This window comes from Opisthocomus hoazin, chromosome 9 (assembly GCF_030867145.1).
Source record: "Opisthocomus hoazin isolate bOpiHoa1 chromosome 9, bOpiHoa1.hap1, whole genome shotgun sequence".
Taxonomy (NCBI): Eukaryota; Metazoa; Chordata; class Aves; order Opisthocomiformes; family Opisthocomidae; genus Opisthocomus; species Opisthocomus hoazin.
Window position 1 is genome coordinate 78,853 of NC_134422.1, and position 26,236 is coordinate 105,088.

The 26,236-nt window shown below is 39.6% G+C and overlaps 1 protein-coding gene across 6 annotated transcripts in view; it reads right to left on the bottom strand.

The window, feature by feature from the left end:
* Positions 1-215: 215 nt before the first annotated feature.
* MARCHF7 (membrane associated ring-CH-type finger 7) overlaps positions 216-26,236 on the bottom strand; it is a 29,629-nt gene continuing 3,608 nt past the window's right edge. Inside the window, exons 2-11 of one of the 6 annotated variants that reach the window (XM_075429785.1) lie at positions 22,582-22,738; positions 17,950-18,108; positions 12,553-12,724; positions 10,761-10,928; positions 7,747-8,541; positions 7,425-7,527; positions 6,991-7,160; positions 5,653-5,762; positions 4,159-4,272; positions 216-467 (exon numbers count right to left, since the gene is read on the bottom strand). In XM_075429785.1, the coding sequence (XP_075285900.1) occupies positions 303-467; positions 4,159-4,272; positions 5,653-5,762; positions 6,991-7,160; positions 7,425-7,527; positions 7,747-8,541; positions 10,761-10,928; positions 12,553-12,724; positions 17,950-18,108; positions 22,582-22,728 (2,103 nt within the window). In that variant the 5' untranslated portion in view covers positions 22,729-22,738 and the 3' untranslated portion in view covers positions 216-302. Of the gene's footprint in view, positions 468-2,292; positions 2,342-4,158; positions 4,273-5,652; positions 5,763-6,990; positions 7,161-7,424; positions 8,542-10,760; positions 10,929-12,552; positions 12,725-17,949; positions 18,109-22,581; positions 22,739-26,236 lie in introns of those variants that run through there. The other 5 variants (XM_075429784.1, XM_075429782.1, XM_075429781.1 and 2 more) reach the window with 5 other exon arrangements.

The window sequence follows — 26,236 nt, forward strand, 5'->3', positions numbered from 1 at the left end:
TGAACACCCCCACCCTCCTTGCCCACCCTCTCCCTGAAACCCACTACAACCACTTAGTGCCAGCAGAGGAGCAGAACTCGATAGACAAAACCAGAAATGTGACTACAGTAAGAAGGAAACATAAAGGGAGACATAGCTTCCTTAAATATTCAAAATCTGATGTCTTCCAAAACAAAGCACGTCATCCTCACCATCTAAAAAAGGAAGTTGCTTAATATGTATCTAATCCTTGCACATGCCGAGTAGTTCTCAAGTCCACCGAATTCCACTGTGCAGCAGTTGATTTTGAATTCAACAGTCCTTCAAGAACTACAGTAATATTCAATGTGCTTTTTACTAAGGAGAGGAAAAAACCAAAATGCATGTTGATGTTGTTCTTGCAAGTTCAGCATTTCTGCAGCAATTCCATTTGTCTCTTGCAGTACCGAAGTTCTACCAGTATCAGTCTTCAGAATCATCCTCAGAAGCTGTTGGAACAACACAGTATAATCAAAAGCCCTGACAAAGGTCTGTGAAATTTGAGTACTTTAAGATGAGTAGTGGAAATAAAGGTAATTTTATAATATTAAATAGCAGATTGTAATACCCGCCCAAACCTTGTGTAATTACATAGCTTAATTTTTAACTGCATCTCATGTCTGAAAAATATACCATTTTCAAATCAAAGCTTGACATTACAAAATGCAGTGTCCTCCTGCTGTTCTTCCTCAAAATAAAAGGAAGAAAACTTAATTACGCCAGAGATTCAACTTTTATGTAGTGTTTACAGGGGCTAATTCCAACAGTAGACAGTGGAGAATATATTCAATCCATGACAGCAACACCCAACACAAGGGAAAGAAATCACTCAAAGTTAACAATTTAATATCTAAAACAGCTAGAAAGGTTCAGCAGTCTAAGCAAACAAAAAGACTATTAAAATTTTTTTTTATATATATATGTTGCTTAACGCAATTAAGTTCAGCCTACTTGGAATCAAATCCTCTTTCCACCCCCATTCTTTCAGCATATGCAAAATGAACACAAAGCCCACATATGCATAGGATTTTGTTGTTGCAAGGTGAATTAAAAGACAAATGCACACCCGTCAACTATGATAAAAAAGTCAGTACGCACATCTTCAGTAAGTTTACAAAGTGTTAGCTTGTCCGTAACAGAAATTTTATCTGTCCTCCTAAGCAAACTCCGCAGTCAAGAAAGTATGTATACTCAAGCAACTTGTTTCATCTCTGAACACAGCAAGAAGCAAGGTCTGTCTCCTCACTTCTCCAGTTCTAAGAAGAGAAATGTAACTAACGTAGCATCAGTAATAAATCTAAAACTCAGTATTCCTCACCTACAAGTTAGATAAAGCCAAAATCAAATATAGATTAAATTACTGGGTAAAATGACACTCATTCATTTTTACTGTAATAAGGATGCACATAACTTAGGAATAAATTCTGAAGTCCGCCTTTATCTGCTCTGAATGCAGAAATAATCCTCTGCTCCTTGAACTAAAAATTACACACACACACACCCCCATTCCTTATTGCACTCCAAATATATCCTATGCACTGAAAATTCATAGACAAACTTTGAATGTTGACATTTGCATGCACACTAGGCAAAAAAGGTACATCTACTACCCTTCTACTGCCTATTCATCATGCCCAGGAATAATACTTAGATTCAGTATGCATTTACCAGAAGTCAACATTTAGTTTTGAATTTAACCACACTGAAGAAGCCATTAGGTGAAAAGGAGGCTAGTCCTTTGCCAAAATTGGCAACTGTTTTCATTCCTGCATTAGATAGGTCTGATCAAGGAATACACACAACAGAAAAGTGCACATGAACAGAAAAAAAGAAAGGTGAGAAAAGTGCAAAAAAGAAAGGGGAAAAGAGGACATGGCAAGAGAAGTGTGGTAACTTAAGTGCAGCGAAATTCAACTTCAAATGTTTGTTTTCTACTAGGACTTCAGCAAAAGGCTACAACCTGAAGGTCACAACCAATTCCGTAACTAAGTACTACTAGAATTACAAGCACTAAACTGTAACTAGTGAGGAATCTTGTTATCACTTGCAGAAAACACTTCTGTGGTCTAAACGCCTCTATGCTGTTGAGAAATTAATCATGGAGAATTAAAACCAGTTCCCCCTTGGAATAATTCTACTGATTCTGAAAAAAAGCACTGCTGGGTAAAGTCAAATTTTCAGTAATTAAATTCAGTATTATGAATCTTGGCAAGGAGGATTGTACTCATTTAACTTTATCTAATGGGAGGGGAGGGGAAGAGGGGAAGCACCTACTTTCAATATCTTCCATATGTGCCTGAAGAGTTCTTGCAAGGTTAATAAACTAGAAACAAGGCAGAGAGAAAGTAGTTTAAAAGTTGCAAAGTTATCTGCAGAAATTTGCAACAAGTTAGCAAAGTTTTCTTCACTTTTTGTATCCAAAGCTTCATCCCAGATGTTGGTTATCCTGACCCGTTTGCCCAACTTAAAAAAATCAAAGCAAAATTTAACATAAATCCCCATACATTAGCCTTCAAATTGCCATTGCAGAGTTATTTCGGCTTCCACTCTATGCCAAATGTTTCTGGTAGCAGTTAGTGGCATCATCTTCACGTTCTACAGTCTGTAAAACACACTAATTTTTAAAGTAGCACACATAAACAAGTGCCGGTTTTATGAAAACCCTTCTAGAAATTGTAATGCACAAAAACATAATCTGTAAGGATTGCATTAGTTGGATCCATTTCATTTACTTCACTATTAATATGGCAAAACAGAGCCCTCTGACTGAGTTAATGAAAAATGCATAAATACACTTAAGACTGTAACAGTAACTAAAAAGTTTAAGAGCAGGATTAAGTTATGATGGCATTTTAATGTTAGGAGTACATCGTATCAAAACCTAAAGCCAAAATCCCTAGGAATACAAGTTCATTCGGCAACTTTGAAAGTCTCAGCCAAGTGTTTTTTTGTCAGTGACAATCTACATCACTGTTTCAGTGACAGTCCAGATGCTGAGACACAGCAAATAAAATAAAACAAGAATATAGCGCTACAGTTCTCATAGCTCTGTTGTATGGTCAGTATCAAACACGCATCGGTGCTCTCACCGGTTTAAAATGCAGTGTCACACAACTGTGTAATGCCGCCTCTAATGAAAAACCAGTACAAACATCTTATTCCTGCAATACACTCAGGCTAATAAGTTGTACTGGATGCTGGCTATTAGATTATGTGTCTTTCATGTCTCTATGCTTGTAGCAGAGAAAACTGGACATTTTGTTTGTGGATCATGGAATACCAGCTCTACGTTAGATGTGTACAGAAAAGAGGACCACTGTTTTAATACATTAAGAGACTAGAGCACAGTCCTGCTTCTATCCCAAAGGCCTAGTACCTGCTAGCAACCATTCAAATAAGCATTGTACAAGCTTAATACTGTCAATTCTCTGAACGTAATTATAAAAAAAAGAAAAACACAAAACAGCTTTTCAGGAGCTCAGTTGACGAAGAGCTGATTCATTATCAAATAAACATGTAGAATACAGGATTCCTCAATGAGTCACTATGCAGAAATAGCTTTGTATTATGATCTCATACTGGTAAAGTGTGTACTTACTGCATTTCTAAGCCAAGCCATTTAAGTGACAAGAATACATTCCAATACCACTAAAGAGTTTTGACTAATGCCAGAAAATCACACTATATCTAGTGAGTTTCAGAATGTACTATTAAGTACATATTTAGGCACAATCCAGCAGGCAAGCATTGCAAGGTCTAAACTTCTGCAATGTAGACTAGCAAAATGATAGAAATTGATCAAATACAGTAGTCCAACATTCTCAACTGTATGTTTTGTACTGAGGGAGGTTAACCTTCCAGTTTTGCATAAATTCACAATCATTCACGACAACACACATGCAAAGCAATGAATTACCAACAACTTCGACAAAAACTATTCTGCCACACTGTAACTGCAATAAAATAGTACCTTCACTTTCGAAACAAACATGGTGTTACTGCATTGACAAACCCAGACCATTTCAGACGTAAATTTGTCAAAAACTCTTGGGTGTCTAGCTCCTGAGTCACTCAAGGTAACAATCCAGTTTCAAGTTCTCTGTATGAGCAATTCCTGCCATAAAATCACTGTGTACTTACTCTGACACGTGTGCTGGCCTCACTTGCGGTTCCTAGCATGTCAGAAAAACGCTGCTCGCATAAGTGTAACAACACTACAAGGTAGAGACCAGAGCTGATAAATTCATAGTCTGCCTTAAAGGAGATCAAAAGAAACATTCAGAATGTCAGTGATATGTCTGCATATACAATTCAAGAAGTAGAACAAAAATTACATTTTACTGGAAACATTATATGATCTCTAGTTGTTCCAAGAAAATTAGGGAAATGTAATACTAAAAAATTTTCATTACTGAAAAGCTATTTATATTTCTGGTTCTTCCCACACACTCCAGATCTAATCCCTGAAGTTAAATAGAAAGAGTTCTACAAATAAAATCTCAGTCAGCAATATTAGTTCACAGGAAGGAATTGGAGTATTATACCACTGGGGAAAATAAAAACAACCAACTGACGGTTTCTTTTCAGTGGTCCCAACACTTTACAAAAAGCCAAAACAAAAGGAAGTACTCTAAGAACTTTATGATGTTATAAATATTTTGAGAAATTATTTTCCCTAACATAAAGAAAACATTCAAAATGCTACTGCTGAACTGAGCATTTAGAGCAATTTCTTCAGGAAAAGGTTTCAAAGCTCTTATTTCTATCAAAGTACAGTGACAGTAACCAACAATCAGCAATGCAAAAACGTAAGATGATGGCACTCTCAAGAAAGACTTTTCAGTGTCTGGCCCAAGTGACAGGAACTAGACTACTATGGGAACAGCTTAGTCTAAATAATAAGAAAATTAGAGGATCATGTTTGGCCCCAAAACTGGTGTCACTCTTTTCTTCCAACTTCTGAGGTAGGCAGATTTCATTAGTCTTTCTTTAGCCACAGAACACAATCCAGAGAATAAGGAAAACTCTCTGAATAAAGTTCATTAAAATAATGCCTTTTTTTTGTTATTTATCCATTTTTAAATACTACACATCCCAGTAGTTCTAAGATAATCTATTTTATATCATGACAGTAACACTCATGGGCCTTTGATTAATTTTAATTTAGGAGAGGACTTGAAGGAGCAGCGGAAAGCTGTCAGAAAAGAGCTTAGTTTCTACCACTCCAATGAAACAAAGTTTGTAATGGTATGTTTAAAACAGCTGCTTAAGGGTGTTAAAAAACAACTAAAAGCAAAGACAATTCATGACTTAATGTGAAATTGAATCTACTCATACTAGTATAAGTAGACTACTACCAATGTGGCAGAGACACTGGACTGCAAAAGCTAGATGACAGATCCGCAACTCAGGCAAGGGTAAGAGGTACATTACACTTACTGAAAGGTCAGCTACAGGAAGCACAGCAGGGAGATAGAATTTGTCTCAATACTGAGGAGAAAAATCTGTTCCATGCTGATATTACTTTATGTGCATAACAGTGCTTCTGAAAAGGAGATGCATTTTCCTTCTCTAAGGAAGGGCACCTTCCCAGCACTAAATCAACACTTATCAAATCAGGCAAAATATACTAACTTGTTCATTTGCATGTGCCCTATAGAGTTCATGAATGTCAAAGTCTTCCAGATCCAGATGCAACTTCTCCTTGCAGAGTTCACAAGTTGTCACTGCTTCCAAAGAAGAACCTGGGGTGGAAGAAAACAAAATAAGTATCAAGTTGTGACAATCTATAATACAGGACACAATTATACAAGCATTACAAACTAAGTATTTCTTGGCTTTATCTTGCAGAGCAAAGTTAGAAGAAAAGAAAGCCTCTAATACAAACGTAATGACTATCTGCTACTGTCAGAATTGAAATGCTATACAATGTTTCTTCTCTATCCAGCTCCACATATTTTGCCTCATTCATTCTCTGGCATCATACGTCTGTTACTGAAAGTCCGGCATAAAATTGCTGTTTGATCTCTTTGAATGCTACAGTCTAATCCAAACATACAGAAAAGTAATAATATAAATATTGGAATAGCTTAAAGTTATTGCCAGAGTAACATTTTGTCTTCAAGTATCATGTTTAAAACAAGCTGTTCCATAAGCAACAACATGAACAAAGAGAGTTTATGCTAGATTTATGTCTTCTATAGTTAAACTCTTCAAATTAATTTCTCCTACAGGCTGAGGCTTCCAATACATCCATACTCTGCTGTGAGTCCTCTGACACTGAGTAAAAAAGGAAACAGATGCTAACATCTTTACTTTGGCAAAAAGCATTCCACGATCTTCTTGTCTTCTACCACGCCATCGACTTTTAAGTCTTAAAAATACTACAGATATACTACTTAGTTATAAACTCGTCAATTTATTACAAAAACATTTGTAACAGTATGCAATTTCTGAAGTGTTTCTTTAAAAAATTCTGTATACACTTTGAAGTAACTTTTTGAACACGCAGTTTTAACTGCCTTGAACAGCAGTTAGTGTCCTTAAAAAAAACAAAGATTTAAGTATAGTCACAATAGAAAAACATTTCGGGTTTTCGAATTCCTATCACTCTGCTACAGTCAGCTTGACTACAAGAGTCTTAAAAACTAGAATCGTATGCACGAGGAAGGGTGTGGAACCAACTCACCCAAAATGGTAGAGTAGCTCTAAAGGCATACTTCCGTAATGTTATATTTTGTCTAATATCTTAGTAGACAATCCCAAAAATGTAATTCTCAATGACAAATATAGTTCCTTGAACGACTCACATGAGAAGCTGCACAGACACACAATAAGCCTGAAAGTGCCACACTGTTGTTTATTCCCAAATGCTTGTTTTTCAAATAAATACCTTACTATCAGTAAGAGTAATCCTCCTGATAAGCCTCCCAACGTAACTGGAAATCTGCCTTGGTCTAGATTCTGCTTTACCTGAATTAATCTTGGACTGCAGCCATTTTTTCATGCACTCCTGGTGAACATACTGCAGACTTCCAGTGCATTTGCATGGCTCTATTAAACGGTTCTCAGAACTTGCAGAGGACATCTGACAGATTCTGCATAAGTCACCCTCTTCATCTTCGGAATCTTCTAAAAGCAGGCTGAATAGGAAGGAATATCAACAAATGTTGTGACTCATTTTATGTAAGACTTTTTATAATGACAATTCCATTCATCAAACTGCTCTCAAACCCATGAGTATTAAAGCAAGCTTCTCTAAAGACAAAAAGGGAAAACACAGGTAAGAGAGGACTGAGTTGCCTCCTTCTCTGAAGGAAAGTTTCCTTTTAACATCATGGTTACAGAAAACCCTCTCATGCTAAGTCAGGTACCTTTTATTATCTCAAAAGAACATACTAATTTACCTCTCTTTAATTTTTTGGAGTCTTTCCGGATCTCTTGAAGGTGGTATTTTAGACTTGGCACTTTCTTGTCCATCAGACTGATTCCAGCCAGAGGGAATAATATCTACAGTTATCATAAGATTGTCAGACAGACTGCTTCCTAATGTTGGAGGCACTGCAAAGCGAAAGAGAGAACCAGGCAGAATTCCAGAACTTCTCCTATTCTGGGCTGAATCTGGTGGGGAGGCAGTAGCTGTAGGAATACCAGATACTGCAGGTGTTGGTGGTCTGCTAACAGAAGCCCGAGGAGGGCTAACTGATGCTTCAAGAGAGGTCTCCTCACCTGACTCTCTTCTTCTGAAGACATGCTGTGATCTAGCAGTTGTATCAGAGGTAGAGATCCTTGCAGATTCATCTCTTCCTTCTCTTCTTCTTCTGGAAAAGAGAGGTGTACATCTGTTCCTCAAAGACGATGATAACCAGGATCCTGTGCTCCTACTTTCACAGTCTGGTCTGTAACTTTCCCCGTCTGAATCAGAGTTATGATTTTGTGAAACTCCTGATAAACCCCATCTTCGTCTAAGAAAACTAAATCCCTGAGAAGCTTCAGATGTCTGAAGTCCTGGAACTTCCGGAGTTGCAGCTCCATTACTGCTTGACAGAGTAGAAGCTTGAACTCTTGGGACCACCGTTGACTCTTCAGAGCCTAAAGATCTGGTATGCAGTGAGTCTTGGCTAGACCGTCGAGAGAAAAATGTGGATGACATACTAGATGCTAAACGAGACAGCAGCTGTCTGGTTGTGCGTCTCCCTTCACCATCAGCTGCAGGCTCATTCAATGACCTCTGAGAAGATAAAACCCTTTCAGAACCACTTGAGGAAGGAGTTTCATCTCTAATGGCAGTAAGAGAAAATGCTGGCTGCATGCTCCTCTGAGGAGATTCCAATTCATTTCTCCTTTGTCTTGAAGAATAGCTGGATCTTGAAGAGCTCATGTTAGAGTCTCTGTTGAAGAAAGATGGCTGATGATCAGAAGGCAACTGGCGGTTCATGGATGCATTCAGCCTCAAAGTGCTTAACGAGTTCTCTTTTGGTCTTGCTCCCTCTGCATATGAAGAGGCAGGCCTCTCTTGAAGATCTGTTGTAGAAAAGCAGAGGAAAATATTATGACAAGACGTGCTCTGATTGTTACAGTCCAGATCGATAATTCTAAAGTGTAAAAGCAGAAGCTTAAGATTTTGTGATTCTTACTCAAAATCACTTCAAATCTGGCAGGTAGGTTCCAGAGCAATATTAAGCTTAAAACTTACTTCCCAGAACACTGAAGTTAAATGGAAACCTAGACAGGTTTCAGCCTGGTAAATCCATTTGGTATCTAACACTCCCCAAATCTTTAGATTATCAAGGTATGACTGGCTTTCTTATATGCAAATATGAAAATTCTGACCATCTCTCAGAAGTTACATAAAAACAGCATCTGAATTAAAACCAGCAAACTATACACAATACTATTTTTAACTTAAAGGTCCATTTTGCCTGTAGACTGAGAAAGATGGGTTAATCAAAATTTCAGCCATGTAGCAAGTAGTTTTATTTTTTTTTAAACGGGTTCTGCATTGCAATCACCATTTATTCTTGAAGCTTAAGTTTATGCATCTGGCAGATTCTAACTAAAGAAACATCTGCACAGATGTCAAGCATCTGCCATACGGTTTTGATTACAGAGCAGGGAACACAGTTGTGAATTATTTTCATAGCACTCAACAGTGGCACTACTGCTAGAAATGCAGCATGGACAGTGCAAAGCAAGGCTGTCCACTCATCCATTTCTCCTGCTAGGCTCTACCAGGTAAATTCCAACTGTCCACTTATTAAAGAAGTGTAGAGTATGACGACATCGAAACATACTCTTCTGGTATGCATCTGCAGGATGAATCACAGAATCACAGAATGGTAGGGGTCGGAAGGGACCTCTGTGGGTCATCTAGTCCAACCCTCCTGCCGAAGCAGGGTCACCTACAGCAGGCTGCACAGGACCTTGTCCAGGCGGGTCTTGAATATCTCCAGAGAAGGAGACTCCACAACCTCCCTGGGCAGTCTGTGCCAGGGCTCCGTCACCCTCAGAGGGAAGAAATTCTTCCTCACGTTCAGACGGAACTTCCTGTGCTTCAGTTTGTGCCCATTGCCCCTTGTCCTGTCGCTGGGCACCACTGAAAAGAGCTTGGCCCCATCCTCTTGACACCCACCCTTCAGGTATTTGTAAGCATTTATAAGGTCCCCTCGCAGCCTTCTCTTCTTCAGGCTGAACAAGCCCATCTCCCTCAGCCTCTCCTCGTAGGAGCGATGCTCCAGTCCCCTCACCATCCTTGTAGCCCTCCGCTGGACTCTCTCCAGTAGCTCCTCATCTTTCTTGAAGTGGGGAGCCCAGAACTGGACACAGTACTGCAGATGGGGCCTCACTAGGGCAGTGTAGAGAAGGAGAACCTCCCTCGACCTGCTGGCCACACTCCTCTTGATGCATCCCAGAATGCCATTGGCCTTCTTGGCAGCCAGGGCACACTGCTGGCTCATGGTTAACCTGTCGTCCACTAGGACACCCAGGTCCCTCTCCGCAGAGCTGCTCTCCAGCAGGTCAGCCCCAAGCCTGTACTGATGCATGGGGTAATCTGAAACTAGTTTTTATCTTTTCTGCTTATCTTCTATACTTGTAAAAATGTTAATTTTTTTTAAGACTTCTGCATTATAAAACACCACTAATGCATCTGCAAAAGGTGGCAGATCAAGACTGATCACGAGCTTCCTGCAAGACAGTTCTAAAAGGCCACAACACTCTGAACAGAAAGTGAAAATGGCAGTGCAACAGTCTGTACTAGTCCTAGCACTTACCATGGAACAAAACCTCTCACCTCATGTAAAGTATGCATATACTAATTTTTATTTCAGTGGCCCAGCAGTTTTCCCTAATAATGACTCAAGAAAACAAATGGAAAGAGGTATTACGATACGGGCATCTTCATGAAAACCCTTTCTCAAGTCAAATTAACATTATTTCTTTTCCCATACCTAAATACAAAAAGATCTTAAGATGAACACGAAAAGAAGCTTACTGACTATTCACACAGTTACAAACACCATTTTCTTATGACTGAATACACCTACAAGCCAGACCATTCATATATCCTTTGATGGTTTAGCCAAACCATGGAAAGTGGCCAACCAATTTTATTTAAAAGTGTACCTTAAAACTAAATAGATCTTTTGGCTTTGTGTTTTGAACAAAAAATTAAAAGAACATGTGAAGAAACCAACAGGCATGCAACTTATGGGTTTACAAGCTTTCATTTCTACAATACATACATGTTGAAGATGAAAAGTCACTGTTTCTGTAGCTATGATCCACCAGGTTATTAACAGACAGATCTGTTCTTCTTTCTAACTGTCTTCGCTCTCTCACCAGCTCAGTTCCAAGGGAGCCAAGCATCGCTGATGAAGATCTAGGAATCCTACTGTACCTCCAAGAGGAATCTAGAAAGAAAAAGTAAATAAATCCCCTGGTTTTGTCATCATTTATAAATCCATTAAAGCTGATGCTTATGCATGCATTCTGGCTATACTATATCCAGGACAAGTTTAACAATACCACTAAGCTGATCAAGTGGCCAGCTGCCAAAATAAAGCCAAGAGCAAGCAGCACTCTGAAGATGCTGACACTTACTTGATCTTGCAGCAAGTTAGTTCTGAAAGCTAGAGTAAAGTAATAATACTTTTGTGAAGTCGGACCCATTAACACTTCTACAGGACAGGAGGAAGAAGAGAAATAGCATCTTGCTTTCTAATGGTAGCTAGTTATTAAATAGGCTTCATAATATGACAAAGCAGCAGCCTGAGACTTAATAAATGCTGCTATTCTAATAACATTTCTTAAATGCTTCTACAATTCATTTTCCAGAAAGACAGCTGAAGCTTACATGCCGCTTAGACACAACTTTAAGAATGACTAATACTGTTCTTGCTTATATTGCAGAGTAAAACACTGCAGTGTAAAAAGGGGATCTTGTTTTTTGTTAACAGCTCCGACAACTAAATAGCGAACTGTACATACTTTAGCTGTGAACAAAACCCTTGTTCCAAAAAAGTGTCCTTCAATGGCTCTGAAAAATCCACCTTGATTTTGGTTTACTGCTAACTTATACATCCAAACTTAAGCATTCATTGGTCAGCAGAGTGATGACCAACCAATGCAGAAAAGCAAAAGACAGACAGTCCTACACCACAATAAGAAATGTTAATGGCAGCCATTATATTAACAAAGACTAAAAAAGCATCAACAATACTGGGTTTTGAGCAAGAATTTATTAACTTTTATTTGGATGGCTGTGTGGTTCCATAAGGGGATGTAAGAAGAACACTGATCCATACTCACAAGGGTAATCTGAATGGATCTAATGCTCGGTTTCAAAACGTCCTAGCAATATTTTAAATGTAATTTTTTGACTGTTATTTCCTGATCTTTAGACTTTCATTAGCATATTGCTTAACTCACATCTATCCAAGTATCACATACTTATTTACAGCTTTAATGAAAATCTCATTTCTTCCTGAAAGAGCTCCTAGTATGGAATGATTATTTTTGCCTCGCCTACAGAATGAGTTTTGAGCCTGTTAAAGAACTCTTTCTTCCCCGACCCCTAACGGCAGTGCTCTAGCCAGCCATGACACTGCTTCTTGGAACACAGAGCTAAGTAAGAGAAAAATTTCTGTTCTGCTGTCCCTGGCACATGTAGATTTACCAATATTATTTGGCTCATGAAATAACAACAGCTGCTCTCATTCTTCCCTTGAAATTTCAACCAATTAAGACATATTTGAGCCATGAAGTTCAGCTTTACTGCAAATGGAATAGGTATACCTAATAATTCTGAAACGACATGAGTACAACCGGGTTTTCAAAAGACCATGTCAACAGCATTCTCAGTACTTCGGATACTGCTATCAGCATGAACACACTCTTCTGTTAAGCATAGGTTTTCAGTATTTAAGAATAATAAAAACATAATATTTCAAAGCAAGTCTTTTAAAACTTCATAAAACCTGATCTTACTACTTAGCCAATTTTCATGTAACTCAGCTCTAATAATCAACCTCTCACCTGAAAAGGCAGCCAAGCCATTACTTCTCACAGAAGAGGTAGATGTACAAGACAGCTTAGGTCTCTTTGAATCACTATCTCGCTGCTGGCTATGCAGTCTTGAATATGCTCCCTGAGTTCTCTCAGACTCACCGTAACACCCAGATGTAAAATGAGAGGAAGAAGTTGTAGACTGAAATAACATTAAAAAAAAAGTTACAGACCCAGTATTTCAGATGTACTCACACTCAACAAATGCATACACAATGTAAGACTCACAAAATTAGTAAAGAGTAACTTTAAGATGCAAAGCCTTTTTATTTAAAAATAATGTAGGATTTACGCTTGTGCTTTTTATCAGTATTCCCAGGTTTACTCAAGACAGTCCTACCACCAAAAGCTAGTTTCTATTACAATAGACAGTGCTTTATAGACAGATACGGCCTACAGAGGAAAAAGATATTCCTGACTTGTAAGACACTATAAACATGATCAAATATAGCTTTATAGACCTCCAAGGAAACATAATTCTGCTGTCCAAAAATGGCCAAAACTGATCAGCTTCATTAATTTTATTTAACAGCGTAACTAATTCAGCTAATCTTTTACCTACCTAAAATATACTTAGCTAAGGAGTCAGCTCTAGCTTCTGGTAAGCTCCTCAGACCAGATATATTTTGATTACATTAAGCTCAAGTGCAGTTGAAACAGTTCAGAGGAAAGAACAGGTCCAAAACAATTTTTGCAGTGTACAGCACGAAAATAAAACCATTTTCAGAAACTAGTGCTAACAAAAAAAAATTGGGATAGCCTATAAAGCTGTCAGTCTTGTTACTTGCAGCTAAAGCATTCATTTTCTATTTGAAATGTTTTGATTTTATTTTGATATTAAAAAACTTGAGCTCAAAAATCTCAGTTAAGCTGTCTGTGCCCCCGAAAGTACGTACAACCAAGATCCTTTAAGGATCAATCAAATTAGATATTATAGCTGTGTTTTATTTTATTAAGTTTTTTTACTAAGCTTACGCCACTACTTTTTACTCTTTAAAACCGAGACGTATCTAGGGATTTCTCTTATCCCATCATAAAAGACAGATACGGAAAACACAGAAACCAACACCACAAAGGACTCGGGTGTGGGAGGCAAAGTCACTATGCTCAAGCCATCCCATCCGGCTGGGGATTAAGTGTGGCCAACCAGAGCAGTGACAAATGTTGCTCAGCTGCGTCCCAAGCTGAGAAGCAAAAGACCAGTAACCTTAAGGGTGGGCATGGACACAGCAGATCCTCTTGCACCCCTCCAGGGAAACCAGCATGCTTGGGTTCCTCTCTGAAATGTCTGTACACCAATGCATGCAGCATGGGCAATAAGCAGGAAGAATCAAGAGATCTGTGTGCTGTCGCAGGGCCATGTTCTCATTGCAATTACAGAGACATGGTGGGACAGCCCGCATGACTGCGATGCTGTCATAGATGGCTCTTTAGGAAACGCAGGCCAACAAGGCGAGCTGGTAGAGTTGCTCTGTATGTGAGGGAGCAACTGGAATGTATTGAGCTCTGCCTGGGGGTGGATGAAGAACCAGTCAACAGCTTACTGGTTAGAATTAAGAGACAGGCTCATATGGGCGACGCTGTTGTGGGTGTGCACTACAGGCCACCTGACCAGGAAGAGGAAGTTGATGAGGCCTTCTACAGGCAGCTGAAAGTAGCCTCACAGTCACAGTCCCTGGTTCTCATGGGGGACTTTAACCACCCTGGCATCTGCTGGGAAGACTGCAGAGCCAGGCACATGCTGTCCAGGAAGTTCCTGCAGGGCATCAATGATAACTTTCTAATGCAAGTGATGGAGGAGCCAACGAGAAGATGCATGCTGCTAGACCTTGTACTGATGAACAATGAGGGACTGGTTGAGGATGTGGAAGTTGCCTCGGCTGAAGTGACCATGAGATGGTGGAGTTCAGGATCCTGCGTGGAGGAAGCAGGGCGGTAAGTAGGATCAAAACCCTGGACTTCAGGAGAGATAACATTGGCCTCTTCAAGGACCTACTTGGACAAATTCCGTGGGTCGTGGCTCTAGAAGGTAGGGGGGTCCAAGAGAGCTGGTCGCTGTTTAAGCATCACTTCCTCCACGCACAGAATCGGTGCATCCCCCTGAGAAAGAAATCTAGCAAAGGAGGCAGGAGACCTGCACAGATGAGCAAGGAGCTTCTAGCAGAACTCAGACGGAAGAGAAAAGCCTATGGAATGTGGAAAGAGAGACAGGCCACTCGGGAGGATAACAGGAACATTGTCAGAGCATGCAGGGATGCAACAAGGAAGGCTAAGGTCCACCTGGAATTAAATCTGGCAAAGGATGTCAAAGACAATGAGAAGGGCTTCTTCAAGTACAACAGCAGCAAACGGAAGACTAGGGAAAATGTGAGGCTGCTGCTGAATGGGGTGAGTGCCCTGGTGATGGAGGATACAGAGAAGGCAGAGTTACTGAATGCCTTCTTTGCTTCAGTCTTTAGTGCTAAGGCTGGCCCTCAGGAATCCCAGGACCTGGAGGCAACAGAGGAAGCCTGCAGAAAGGATGACCTTCCCTTGGTCAAGCAGGATTGTGCGAGAGATCATTTAAGCAATCTGGATGCCCACAAATCCATGGGCCCCGATGGAATGCACCCATGAGTGCTGAGGGAGCTGGCGGATGTCACTGCTGAACGACTCTCCATCATATCTGAAAGGTCCTGGAGGACAGGGGAGGTGCCCGAGGACTGGAGAAAAGCCAGCGTCACTCCAATCTTCAAAAAGGGCAAGAAGGAGGACCCAGGGAACTACAGGCCGGTCAGCCTCACCTCCATCCCGGGAAAGGTGATGGAAGAGCTCATTCTAGAGGTCATCATCAATCAAGTGGAGGAAAAGAAGGTTATCAGGAGTAGTCAACATGGATTCACCAAAGGGAAATCATGCTTGACCAATCTGATAGCTTTCTACGATGGCATGACTTATGGGGTAGATGAGGGGAGAGCAGTGGATGTTGTCTACCTCGACTTCAGCAAGGCTTTTGACACTGTCTCTCATAACATCCTCCTAGGGAAGCTCAGGAAGTGTGGGCTGGATGAGTGGTCGGTGAGGTGGACTGAGAACTGGCTGAATGGCCGAACTCAGAGGGTTGTCATCAGCGGCACTGAGTCTAGTTGGAGGCCTGTAACTAGTGGTATCCCCCAGGGGTCAGTACTCGGCCCAGTCTTGTTCAACTTCTTCATCAATGACCTGGATGAAGAGTTAAGAGTGTACCCTCGGCAAGTTTGCCGATGACACAAGACTGGGAGGAGTGGTGGATACACCGGCAGGCTGTGCTGCCATTCAGCAAGACCTAGACAGGCTTGGAGAGTTGGGCAGAGAGGAACCTGATGAAGTTCAACAAGGGCAAGTGCAGGGTCCTGCACCTGGGGAGGAACAACCCCAAGCATCCGTACAGGCTCAGGGCTGACCTGCTGGAGAGCAGCTCTGCGGAGAGGGACCTAGGAGTGCTGGTGGATGATAAGGTGGCCATGAGCCAGCAGTGTGTCCTGGCTGCCAAGGCGGCCAATGGGATCCTGGGGTGCATCAAGAGGAGTGTGGCCAGCAGGTCGAGGGAGGTTCTCCTCCCCCTCTACTCTGCCCTAGTGAGGCCCCATCTGCAGTACTGTGTCCAGTTCTGGGCTCCTCAGTTCAAGAAAGATGAGGAGCCACTGGAGAGAGCCCAGTGGAGGGCTATGAAGATGATTAGGGGACTGGAGCATCTGTCCTATGAGGAAAGGCTGAGGGAGCTCGGCTTGCTTAGCCTGGAGAAGAGAAGGCTGAGGGGACCTTATAAATGCCTACAAATATCTGCAGGGTGGGTGTCAAGAGGATGGGGCCAGACTCTTCAGTGGTGCCCAGCGACAGGACAAGGGGCAATGGGCACAAACTGAAGCACAGGAAGTTCCGTCTGAACATGAGGAAGAATTTCTTCCCTCTGAGGGTGACGGAGCACTGGAACAGGCTGCCCAGGGAGGCTGTGGAGTCTCCTTCTCTGGAGATATTCAAACCCTGCCTGGACAAAATCCTGTGCAGCCTGCTGTAGGTGACCCTGCTTCGGCAGGGGGTTTGGACTAGTTGACCCACAGAGGTCCCTTCCAACCCCTACCATTCTGTGTTTCTGTGAAACCAAGTACAAAGCCAGGTTCATTTCCCTCATGAATAACCTGTTTAACATGTAACTTATCTTCTAATCCTTTATTTGACAAGTAGACATTTCTGAGTGTCTTCTGCAATGTTCTTAGAATTTGCATTAAAACTTATGAGAAAATTAACCTTAATGGGAAAAAAACGTATCATTTCAAAAACTCTACAGCACCAACTTAACTAGACATGTAGCCCCCTTACAACCACAGACTCGGTTTGCATTTCAACTAAATGCAGAAACCTACCACAACTTCCCCTGAAGGTCAGCATCTTCACACTAGTTCCTCCCTCCCCACTACTTCTCTTAAAGTGTCTTCACCTTTAAGTCACAGTAAGAAATCAAACTCCTATTTAAGGTGCAAGCACTCTCAGATACCCTAACTTCCTTCACTTTGAAAGTGAGCAGTATTTTCAATTGTTTGCTGTCTTCCTGCCAAGCATCTTCACAGTTTTCTGCTTTTCCCATCTTAATATTTCTACTGCAATTCGAAGTGTTTCATTATCACTCTGCAGTGCATAAGCATGTCAAAGAAGCAAACTATTTTTGGAGATATGAAGGCACATTATGAAGCCCAGTTAAGACAAGCTGTTACGGCTTGAGCCCTGGATGGCAGTCAGGTGACAGTTCAGCCTCCATATTCTTTCATAGTATGCTGTAAGCAGCAGGTAAGTAAGCGCAGTCAGACTACAAACTGCTCCTCCACAACTAAATTTTCTAAAGTAGATGTCCAAAACCATGAACTTTGTGTTAACTCACAAAACTGCTACCATCCAAAAAACACACCCCCTAGAAATATCTGATGGAACAAGGCAAGTCTAAACAATATTAATTTTGCCCTCCATACGGCTATAACATGTATGAGATTCTAAACACCCCCTCCTTTTTTCTTTTTAAAGAGATACTTGCAGAGCCACTCTCAGTTCAAACTTGTTTCTTAACTATTAGTAAAACTAATATACATTATCCTTTTCATCCTCCAAATGATTTCTTAACATCACGATCTTCTTGCTTTCCCTCCATCTCAACTTACTAAGATCTGCTTACCCAGAAACATTTGTGAGCTCCTGCTAGCACCTTTTAAGATTCGGAAGGCTACAGTAAAACGCTGATCTTTTAGGGCTGGTTTTTTTGTTTGGTTTTTTGGGGTTTTTTTTGTGGGGGTTTTTTTTGTTGTTGGTGGTGGTGGTTTTTTTCCCAAAAAAAAAGTATTACACATTAACAATTCTCACCAATCTGCTTCTGCTTCCCAAAAATCTTCCAGGATGTGGCTGATCAAGTGTCCCCGAGTAGTGAGTTGGAGAGGACGTTGTCAGCTTCCATGAAGTTTCACAGGTGTCTCTTTCTCCAAGTCCCCAGTCTCTACTGGAACTATTCAATACGCCGGATTCCTGAAGAACAACATGCTTATCATATGCATCTTGTAATTCAAAATGAACTCAGTATCTGATCTGAATATTGAAAATACAGGGAAGTGAAGATACTAGCAAATCTGGAAATCTTTCATGAGAAACCTCTAGGGATACCCAAGAAGAAATGAAACTGGCTTAAGAAACCACTGGCAAAAGGAAAGTTTTTTAATTTACTTCCTAGCAATTACATATCTAACTCCTTGGTCTGTCCTCTCATTTGACTGTGGACAGTAAAAAGTTGAAGTATAACGCTTTTGAGGCATTACCCGAACTTAGATACCCCAGCAACAGGGCAGAATTAAGGACCTCACTTTTAAGTGTTAAGTAAAAAAATCCACACACATAGAAAAAGAGTCTCCATGACAGCAAAAGTGGCTTTTTGGCCACTAAAGCAAGCCATCTGTCTTGTCCTGGTCAGCAGTTTTAATACAGGAAGGAGTGGGTGCAAGGAGGGGAGAATAAAAATCACGTTTTGAGTCTAACAGATAATTATTTTTACATAAGGAGCATGATATGTCCTAGTAAAATAGATGTGACAAACTATGTCATCAAGTTATTATTCCTTAAAAAATAAATCATGTTACTGCAAATTACACAGCATCTTCTCCGAGTCTTCAACACTCCCCTTTTACTACTGCTGAAGTTTCTTATTTCTCTGCAGTCTATTCCAACAATCCATCACTGTGCTACTGGTAGGGAAGGCTTGCAAACTGGTCATCACTAATTCCAATCACAATTTACGCAAGCAGCAAAAATACATTTCCATTTTTCACTACAAAATCGAAACTTTTGCATGTCTCAGTTTCTTATAAATCACTCACACTGAAGACCACCATAAAACAGTGAACAGCACTGCGTACAAAATGGGCTTAAGAAATAAGATAAAATAGCTTTAGCAGCCTATTTCAGACACAGTGCAAAGATACTGAACCCACAGTTTGATATGCATAACAAACTAAGACCGTTCGGAGAAGCAGTCTTGCAAATATTGTTTGCTGCATTACCTCAGAACAAAGCACTCAAATTATTTATTCTGCAGGGCAATGAATGCAACTGTTCTTTTTGTATTTTCTTTTCCAGATACTCAGGAGCTCTAATCTTTACCTTGGCTACACAGCCAAAAGTCTAACAATGAAACTGGAAACCATTTAACATACAAATCTGTCTATCTTTAAGAAAACCTAAGGGATAAGTTCTACAGTACTAGTGTTTCACTGAATTTCAAAGAATAGATGATCATTAAGGAAAGATATTGCAGTTTAGCTTGCTCCACAGAATAATAATTGAAATCAGTAAAATTAATAGAAATAACAGAAATCCAAACATTTTATTACAGTAAAGCAGACTTTGTAAGCTATTCTTGTCCATCCTCTTTCTATGAACTCTTCATACTACAACTATAGTAGTTTCTGTGACCATTTCTTAAAAGTTGTAGTATTAGAACTTCAAAAGCTGAAGAAATATTCACTCATCATTTTCACTAGCAACACTAAACCTGAATACAAAGTATCATCCTGTTAAGTTTTCTCGTATTTCAAAGTTTCAGTAGGATTCATCAGGTTTCTAAATTATTTCATCTACGGATAATCTGCTCATGGGCACAAACAAGACTACACAACCTTAAGAGAAAAGTAACCATCTCTTAAAACTTTAATACAAGCCATACCTGCAGACTTAACTGATCTTGAAATACTTGCCTTTCCTTTCTCTCCGGCTGTTAAGATTCTGAAGATCTGAGAATTTCAGCTTATTTTAAGTGTCTGGATCACAACACTAAAGGCCTTAATCCAAGAACAACACACTCACACTAGCACAGCACTGAAAGAAAGATGTCCCACAGCCAAAATAGGAAGAAAAAATGCAACATATGGGACATCAAAAAAGTAGCTTTAAGAGAAAGTAGATGATCAGACATGGTGTCAGGCAAGTTCAACCTAACTGCTGTGTCTGAAACTAAAACCTCAGTGTGCTTTGTTCCTTCAGTTCAGCTTAAGACTATTTAATATCCCTTGTCAGAACTTAACAATTAAAGCATTACACAAAATAGTCTATTTTAGGTGTCTATTTTCAGTAGCAGAAAAATGTTCAAAACACTTTACCCTATCACACCATTAAAAAAAGCAAACAAAAACAAAACAAACTTCCACTTAATTTCTCATGAAATGGTTAACAATGTTGTATCATGAAGCATCGGAATGTTTTATTACACACCATTACACTAATTTGATTTTTGTATTGTAAGTCACTTAGAAACAACGCCATGTCACACACATCAGATTAGTTTACAATTAACCTGCTGTTATGCCTCCTTAGACGAGCAGAGGCTACTACCCAGACTGATCTCAAAAGTGTATGCCATAAAAGAATTCATACCTACATGGAAAAAAGGAAAGGGGAAGGAGAACAAACCCACTCGACGGATTTTTTGTTTGGTGTTTGTTTTGTTGTTTTTTTTTTCCTTAGTCAAAACCAAATACTCAAAGTCTGACTGCTCAGTCTCCAAAAGTTTTTGAGTTAAGCTATAATCATGTATGGTCTCTAGCTGCAGAAATGACTTTTTATTAAAAAGCCAAGTGTCCAAGTTCTCTTACCTCTGTATATCCAAAGCACTCCTGATAGTCATACACTTTTTCTTCTAAATGACAAATCTTTTAAATGATTTGGAACCGAAGCAGCTCTTATATTTTAAGGTAGGTTTCTGAATGCATTAACAAAGTGAAAAGGCCTGCCCATTCCATTCCTATGTGACTGGGCTTAATCTTATTTATACCATTTGTTTCTTCTTGGCCCAGCCACTTGTAATCTTAACCTGCAAGCAATAATGGAATATGCTCCTACCAGCTCTCTAAGTACCAGAGGTTAGTCAAGATAAGAAGCTTCCCTTTGCTTCTACTACTAAGCACTAGTCTTGTGTAACAAGCTCTCAGACTACCTTCTACAAACTGGGAGTGGAAAGAAGGGATACAACAAACTTCCACACAATTCTTTTCCCCTCTGTTTTAACTGGAAAGCATTATAAAGATCATTACACTTTGCTCAACAGGAAATAGCCAAAAGATAACATGCAGCGCAGTGAACAGACTGCATTCATGTAATAAATGAAACAATGTGCCTAACTATTGTGTTTAATTTCATAACAGTGGTAACAAATCTAACTTCACAACACCAGTTTAGCTCAAGACTCGTCTTCTGATCGACAGCTTTCAGTGCTATACACAGACTGTGTGGGTCCACTATCATTACAAAAGAGTAAGACTACCTGATTCGGTTTTGCTGACAGCCAGTGAAACGTGTAGGAATCCAACAGGCAAAAATGACTGAAGACTATACTTAGACACTCCCTATAGCCTATATACTAATGACCACATGCATGCTAGATATGGCAAAATATAATGTATATACATGTAATTGTGCTAAAAATAATTCATGTTCTATTACTTGTAAAACTGTTTCTGGAAAAGGCATTACATAATACAATGTCCCAGACAGCTTGCCAGCAGGGACCAAACTCATAACCATTTTATCAAAAAATACAAACATTTAATCACGTAGTTAAGTTTCTGCAATTTCAAACACAAGATGGACTTACATTTCTGTGCCCAAAATTGAGGTGAGAACTACTGACAGGAGTAGAAACGAAATAATAAGAGAACTGAGCCAAACAGCCATCTGTTGTTTCCAAGTGCCCCAAAATAATTTCTGAAGTATAATCCCTACTTTCCATAATACTCTTTCAAAGTGAAAGTACCTCCAGAGGGTGACATCTTATTCTTGAGCATGGCCCCCCTCCCTCACAAAAGCAATTTGGTTAGTGTAAAATATTGCATGTGAAATAGCAAATGCCTTTACCCCAGTGTTGTCTATTGCACACAAAGCCTAGTTGTATTAACGTGCTGACATGACTGCATGAAGTAAGCCAAAGGTCCTCTTCTCACCTTCACAAAACGCAAGGTAGGTGCTGCACAGCAGTACAGCCTACTGTCAGCTCTTAGAACCGGAACACATTCCTGTACTCTTTGCATCATCCACACATGAAGTGTTACGCCCTATACACATCAAAATTCAAACAAAATCCTCACCTCCCCTCAAAAGAGAGCGTCATTTACCCAGGTTTAAGACTGCAGTGACTAGTGCCAAAACCGATCCATCGTATCAGGATGCTCTTCATTCATCGAACTGCTGATTTTTAAAGGTGCGGCTAGAAACAAAAGCAGGCAAAGACGGCAAGCCTAGAACTACCAGTTCACACTGCAGAATACTGTCATTGGCCTGGTCATTAAATCCTCGCATTTTAGAATTAATCTTTGTTTTTGTTCACAAATACAAGGCCCTAGGTGGGACTTGTCCACTCACTCTCCCCCTCCTTTTTTTGTCTGGGTTTTAAGGTTTTTCTTGGTCAGAAACAGGCATTATGTTAATGTATACTTTACAGAAAGACATAAAACATATTACCTGGTATGCAGATTCTAATCTCCGTGAAGATTCTCTTGTGCCGTACGTACCAGCTAAACTGTTTCCACTCAATGTTCTAGATCCTAGTGAAGGGCTGGAGGCCTGAACAGATATCCTTCGAGGAATTCTTGAGGGTTTTGACTCCATTCTTTGTATCCTATATAAGGACATACTAATTATTTTTTCTTTTAGAAGCAGGTACCTTACATACAATACATGCACAAGTCATTCGGAGTGTATCATAAATATGACTCACAAATACAAATATTTACAGAGTGCTTTGGTCTGGCTGTGCATCATTAAGACGGGGAAATGAGTTCTTACCCTACTTTTTGTAACCTTTTCTTCACATGTCCTCCCATCCTGTTTTAGAAAACTAGAAACATAGCCCCTTTTGCTATTCTTACTATTATATTACAATATATTCTTGCTATTATATTACAAGTTGGACTCCCTTAAGAACACTGCTTCACTAGCATTAACACAAAATGAGCTACGAGCCACGGAAAGAGTCCTCAGATTTCATAAATTCATATATTACTCTTTAGTTAGTGAACTGCATCTCAACACTTGCAGAAACTACACTCAGACTTCTTCTTCAGGGTCAAAACCATGCAACTTCACCCTCCTGTGAAAAAAAATACACTTGCAGTCTACCTGCTTCAAATAAATATTCAAATTCTCCAAAGACAACTCCCATGAAAATTCACGTATACAAAAGAGCACATGCTGTCCCACAGGTATATAAATTTGCCTTTGAGTCACTGAGTGTTTATTTGCTTTTTTTGTGTTTCTAGGCATTTCAAAAGAAATGCTGGTGCCATTTCCACATGAGAAGGGATCCTGTAATCATTCCTGTCCTTGAAAGGACATCTTGACTTAATATTGCCCAAAAAGTCCAGATAGACAACTAACTGGTTTGCTAACATTCCCAGATTCTTACTCCTCAGGATGGTACAGACAGAATCAGACCACAAAAGGTAGCTCAAACAAAAAAATGAAGAGAACTGCAATGTCCTCGGTGGCACGGTGCAGGAAGAGCAGCAGCATAACTAACAACTCTAAAACAGGTGGCCGAGAATTCCATTGGTACAAAGTGATTTACAGAAGTGGTACAATTCATTTTATTTAACCATTTTTAAATCTGGCCTAAAATTTTGAGAATGGGAATAAGCTATATCAGAAAAAAAAATTACCAATCAGTAAAGCACATATTTTTCCCCACACATCATCCAGATTCATCAGCAACACAGCCTGTGAAAAGCTGCTGCATCAATCCTCATGACACTTCATGTCTTGCTGCAGTTTCAAGTTGAGTTCACATACTCAGGACTTTTAATCTTAGCTGAAAGTCATGCTGCTTTACATATTCTACCTGGTAAAAGCTAGTTAGTACAAAGCTCTATTGACCAAACAGTGGACAGCTGAGGTTAATTTTCTTAATGAAAGTTTTTTTAACCACTGTTTTGGTGCATGTTCAGTTGCTAGCTTTACAACACAGGTCACAACAAAATGTTTAATGAAAAAAAATGTAACATAAAGCATAGCAAGTTTAAGTGAATGTTTACATTCACGTACAAAAGAGCTACTGGGTTGTATTACGGAGAAGTGCACCAGCTTCTAGACCATGCTTCAGACATTAGCAACCCATTCACTTTTGCCAGAGACATTACCAGTTAAACAAGATCAGTTCAGGAATCTGAAATTCTCACTTGCCTAACTTTGGATTAGGAACCTGAAATAACGAATTCATTAAACCTCTCAGATGACATTTAAACCCCTACGTAAATACTGAGCAACTGTATGCAGTTCTCGAAGTTGTAAAAACAGCTATATCCGTAAGAATGCTCTAAGCAGTGTTCCAAAGTACAGAAGAACACTGACAATCGTGGAAGTTTAAAAGAAATTCAGTAAGGATGAACTTAACCTATGATACACCACTTCAAGTGGATCATTTGTGCAATAAAACATAACAATCATATTTCTTCGTATTTGTAACATTAGAAAAGACACTGTAATTATGGTTAATTTCAAAATTACAGTAATCTGCCATAATGTGCACTGCAAGTCTAGTACTTGTCTGAAGCTGCACTGAGCATGAAAAAGTAACTATTCAAGTTGCAAACTGTGAAGCTAAACTAACGTCACAGTAATACAGTATGCTGGACAGGACAGCTGTAGGTCTTGACATCCAAAGCACTGTTTGTCTACATTTTACCCTGATACAAAATATAAGGTACAGACACACAGAATAATGGATCCAATTCTGTACTATTAAGTACTTGACAAAGAGTGCCAGTATTATCACTTCTGTTACGGATCATTCTGCTTCTGGATCACTTTGCTTCAGATTGGTGTGGAACCAGATGAATTAAATAACATAGAAGTCAGACACAAAAATACGTGGAATATGCAATGGTTCTAGAAGAAGAGATGGAAGCTCCTACTGGTAGAAATTAATGTCCAGATGAACAGGGGGAAGAGACAGAAGTGTAAGAAGTTATAAGAACGTCAAGACTAAATTAGAGCTCATCTAATACTAATTGCTTATGCATCATCCACAGAACAGACAAAATAAGAACATTAAGATAGGAGAGGACAGGGTGGAAGACTGTGGATACCAGAGCCAACTGTCTCTAGAAGCTGAAATGAAATCCCAAGTTTAGCAAATTCCTTCTACAAACATACATAAAAAGACACAAGACTAATTTTCTCCTCCAGCAGTAACCCCAAGAGGACAATGTCACCAACCAGCTTAATCTTGTAAATTAGCACAGGATGTGATGTCAGGACGATACTATCTATATAATATTTTCTTTCTCTAAGTGAAGAAATCTTGCAGAAACTATACACAAAAAAGGTATTAAAACAAGATACAGGCAGCATGTTAGAAAATGCAAAATTGAAAATGTCGGTTTATGCATACACATTATGATTAATTTCTTTAATACAATCATACATTTCTTCTGCAGTCCTGGCCTCAGCCAGCAAACAGGAAGGATCTGCTATAAAGATGAATCACAGTTGTGTAAGAACAGGTATTTGACAAGAGGAACCCTGCCTTATTTGATGCACAGGTGGAAAGGTACCGGAAAAAGGCCTTTTGGTCTAGGCAAAGAACTTCTGCTTGAGGAAACTGGATTTTAATTCTGGGCATCCACTGTAAAATTTACTTGGAATCCAACTAGCAGAAATCATTAAAGCATACAGCTGCAACTGAAGTCAATGGAGCCATGAATTAATATATTAGATGGATTAAAACTAGATACTAAGCATGTCAACTTTGATAATCAACACTACTAAGAAGTGTTCTGGGTTTTTTGAGGGGTAGGGGGGGTTGTGTTTTGTTTGGGTTTTTTGTCCAGAGCTCTTTGAAAACCATTTTAAGCACTGTAACTTTCAGACAGCTGCTCCTCAAGCTTCCATAGTCGGCTTGAATACACACAATACACATATAAGGCTCATGCTGATCATGGTAACATGACAAGTTGGTCAAGGCAAACATGCTAAGCTACCACAGAACACAGGACAGAGTGAGACAGTGGTCTCACAATTAAAAAAAGAAATCATATTATTAAAGCCAAAATAATACCTGTGTGTTGTAAGGGAAATATCATGTTTTTATAGGATATTTCAGAATAAGAATGGTTCCCTT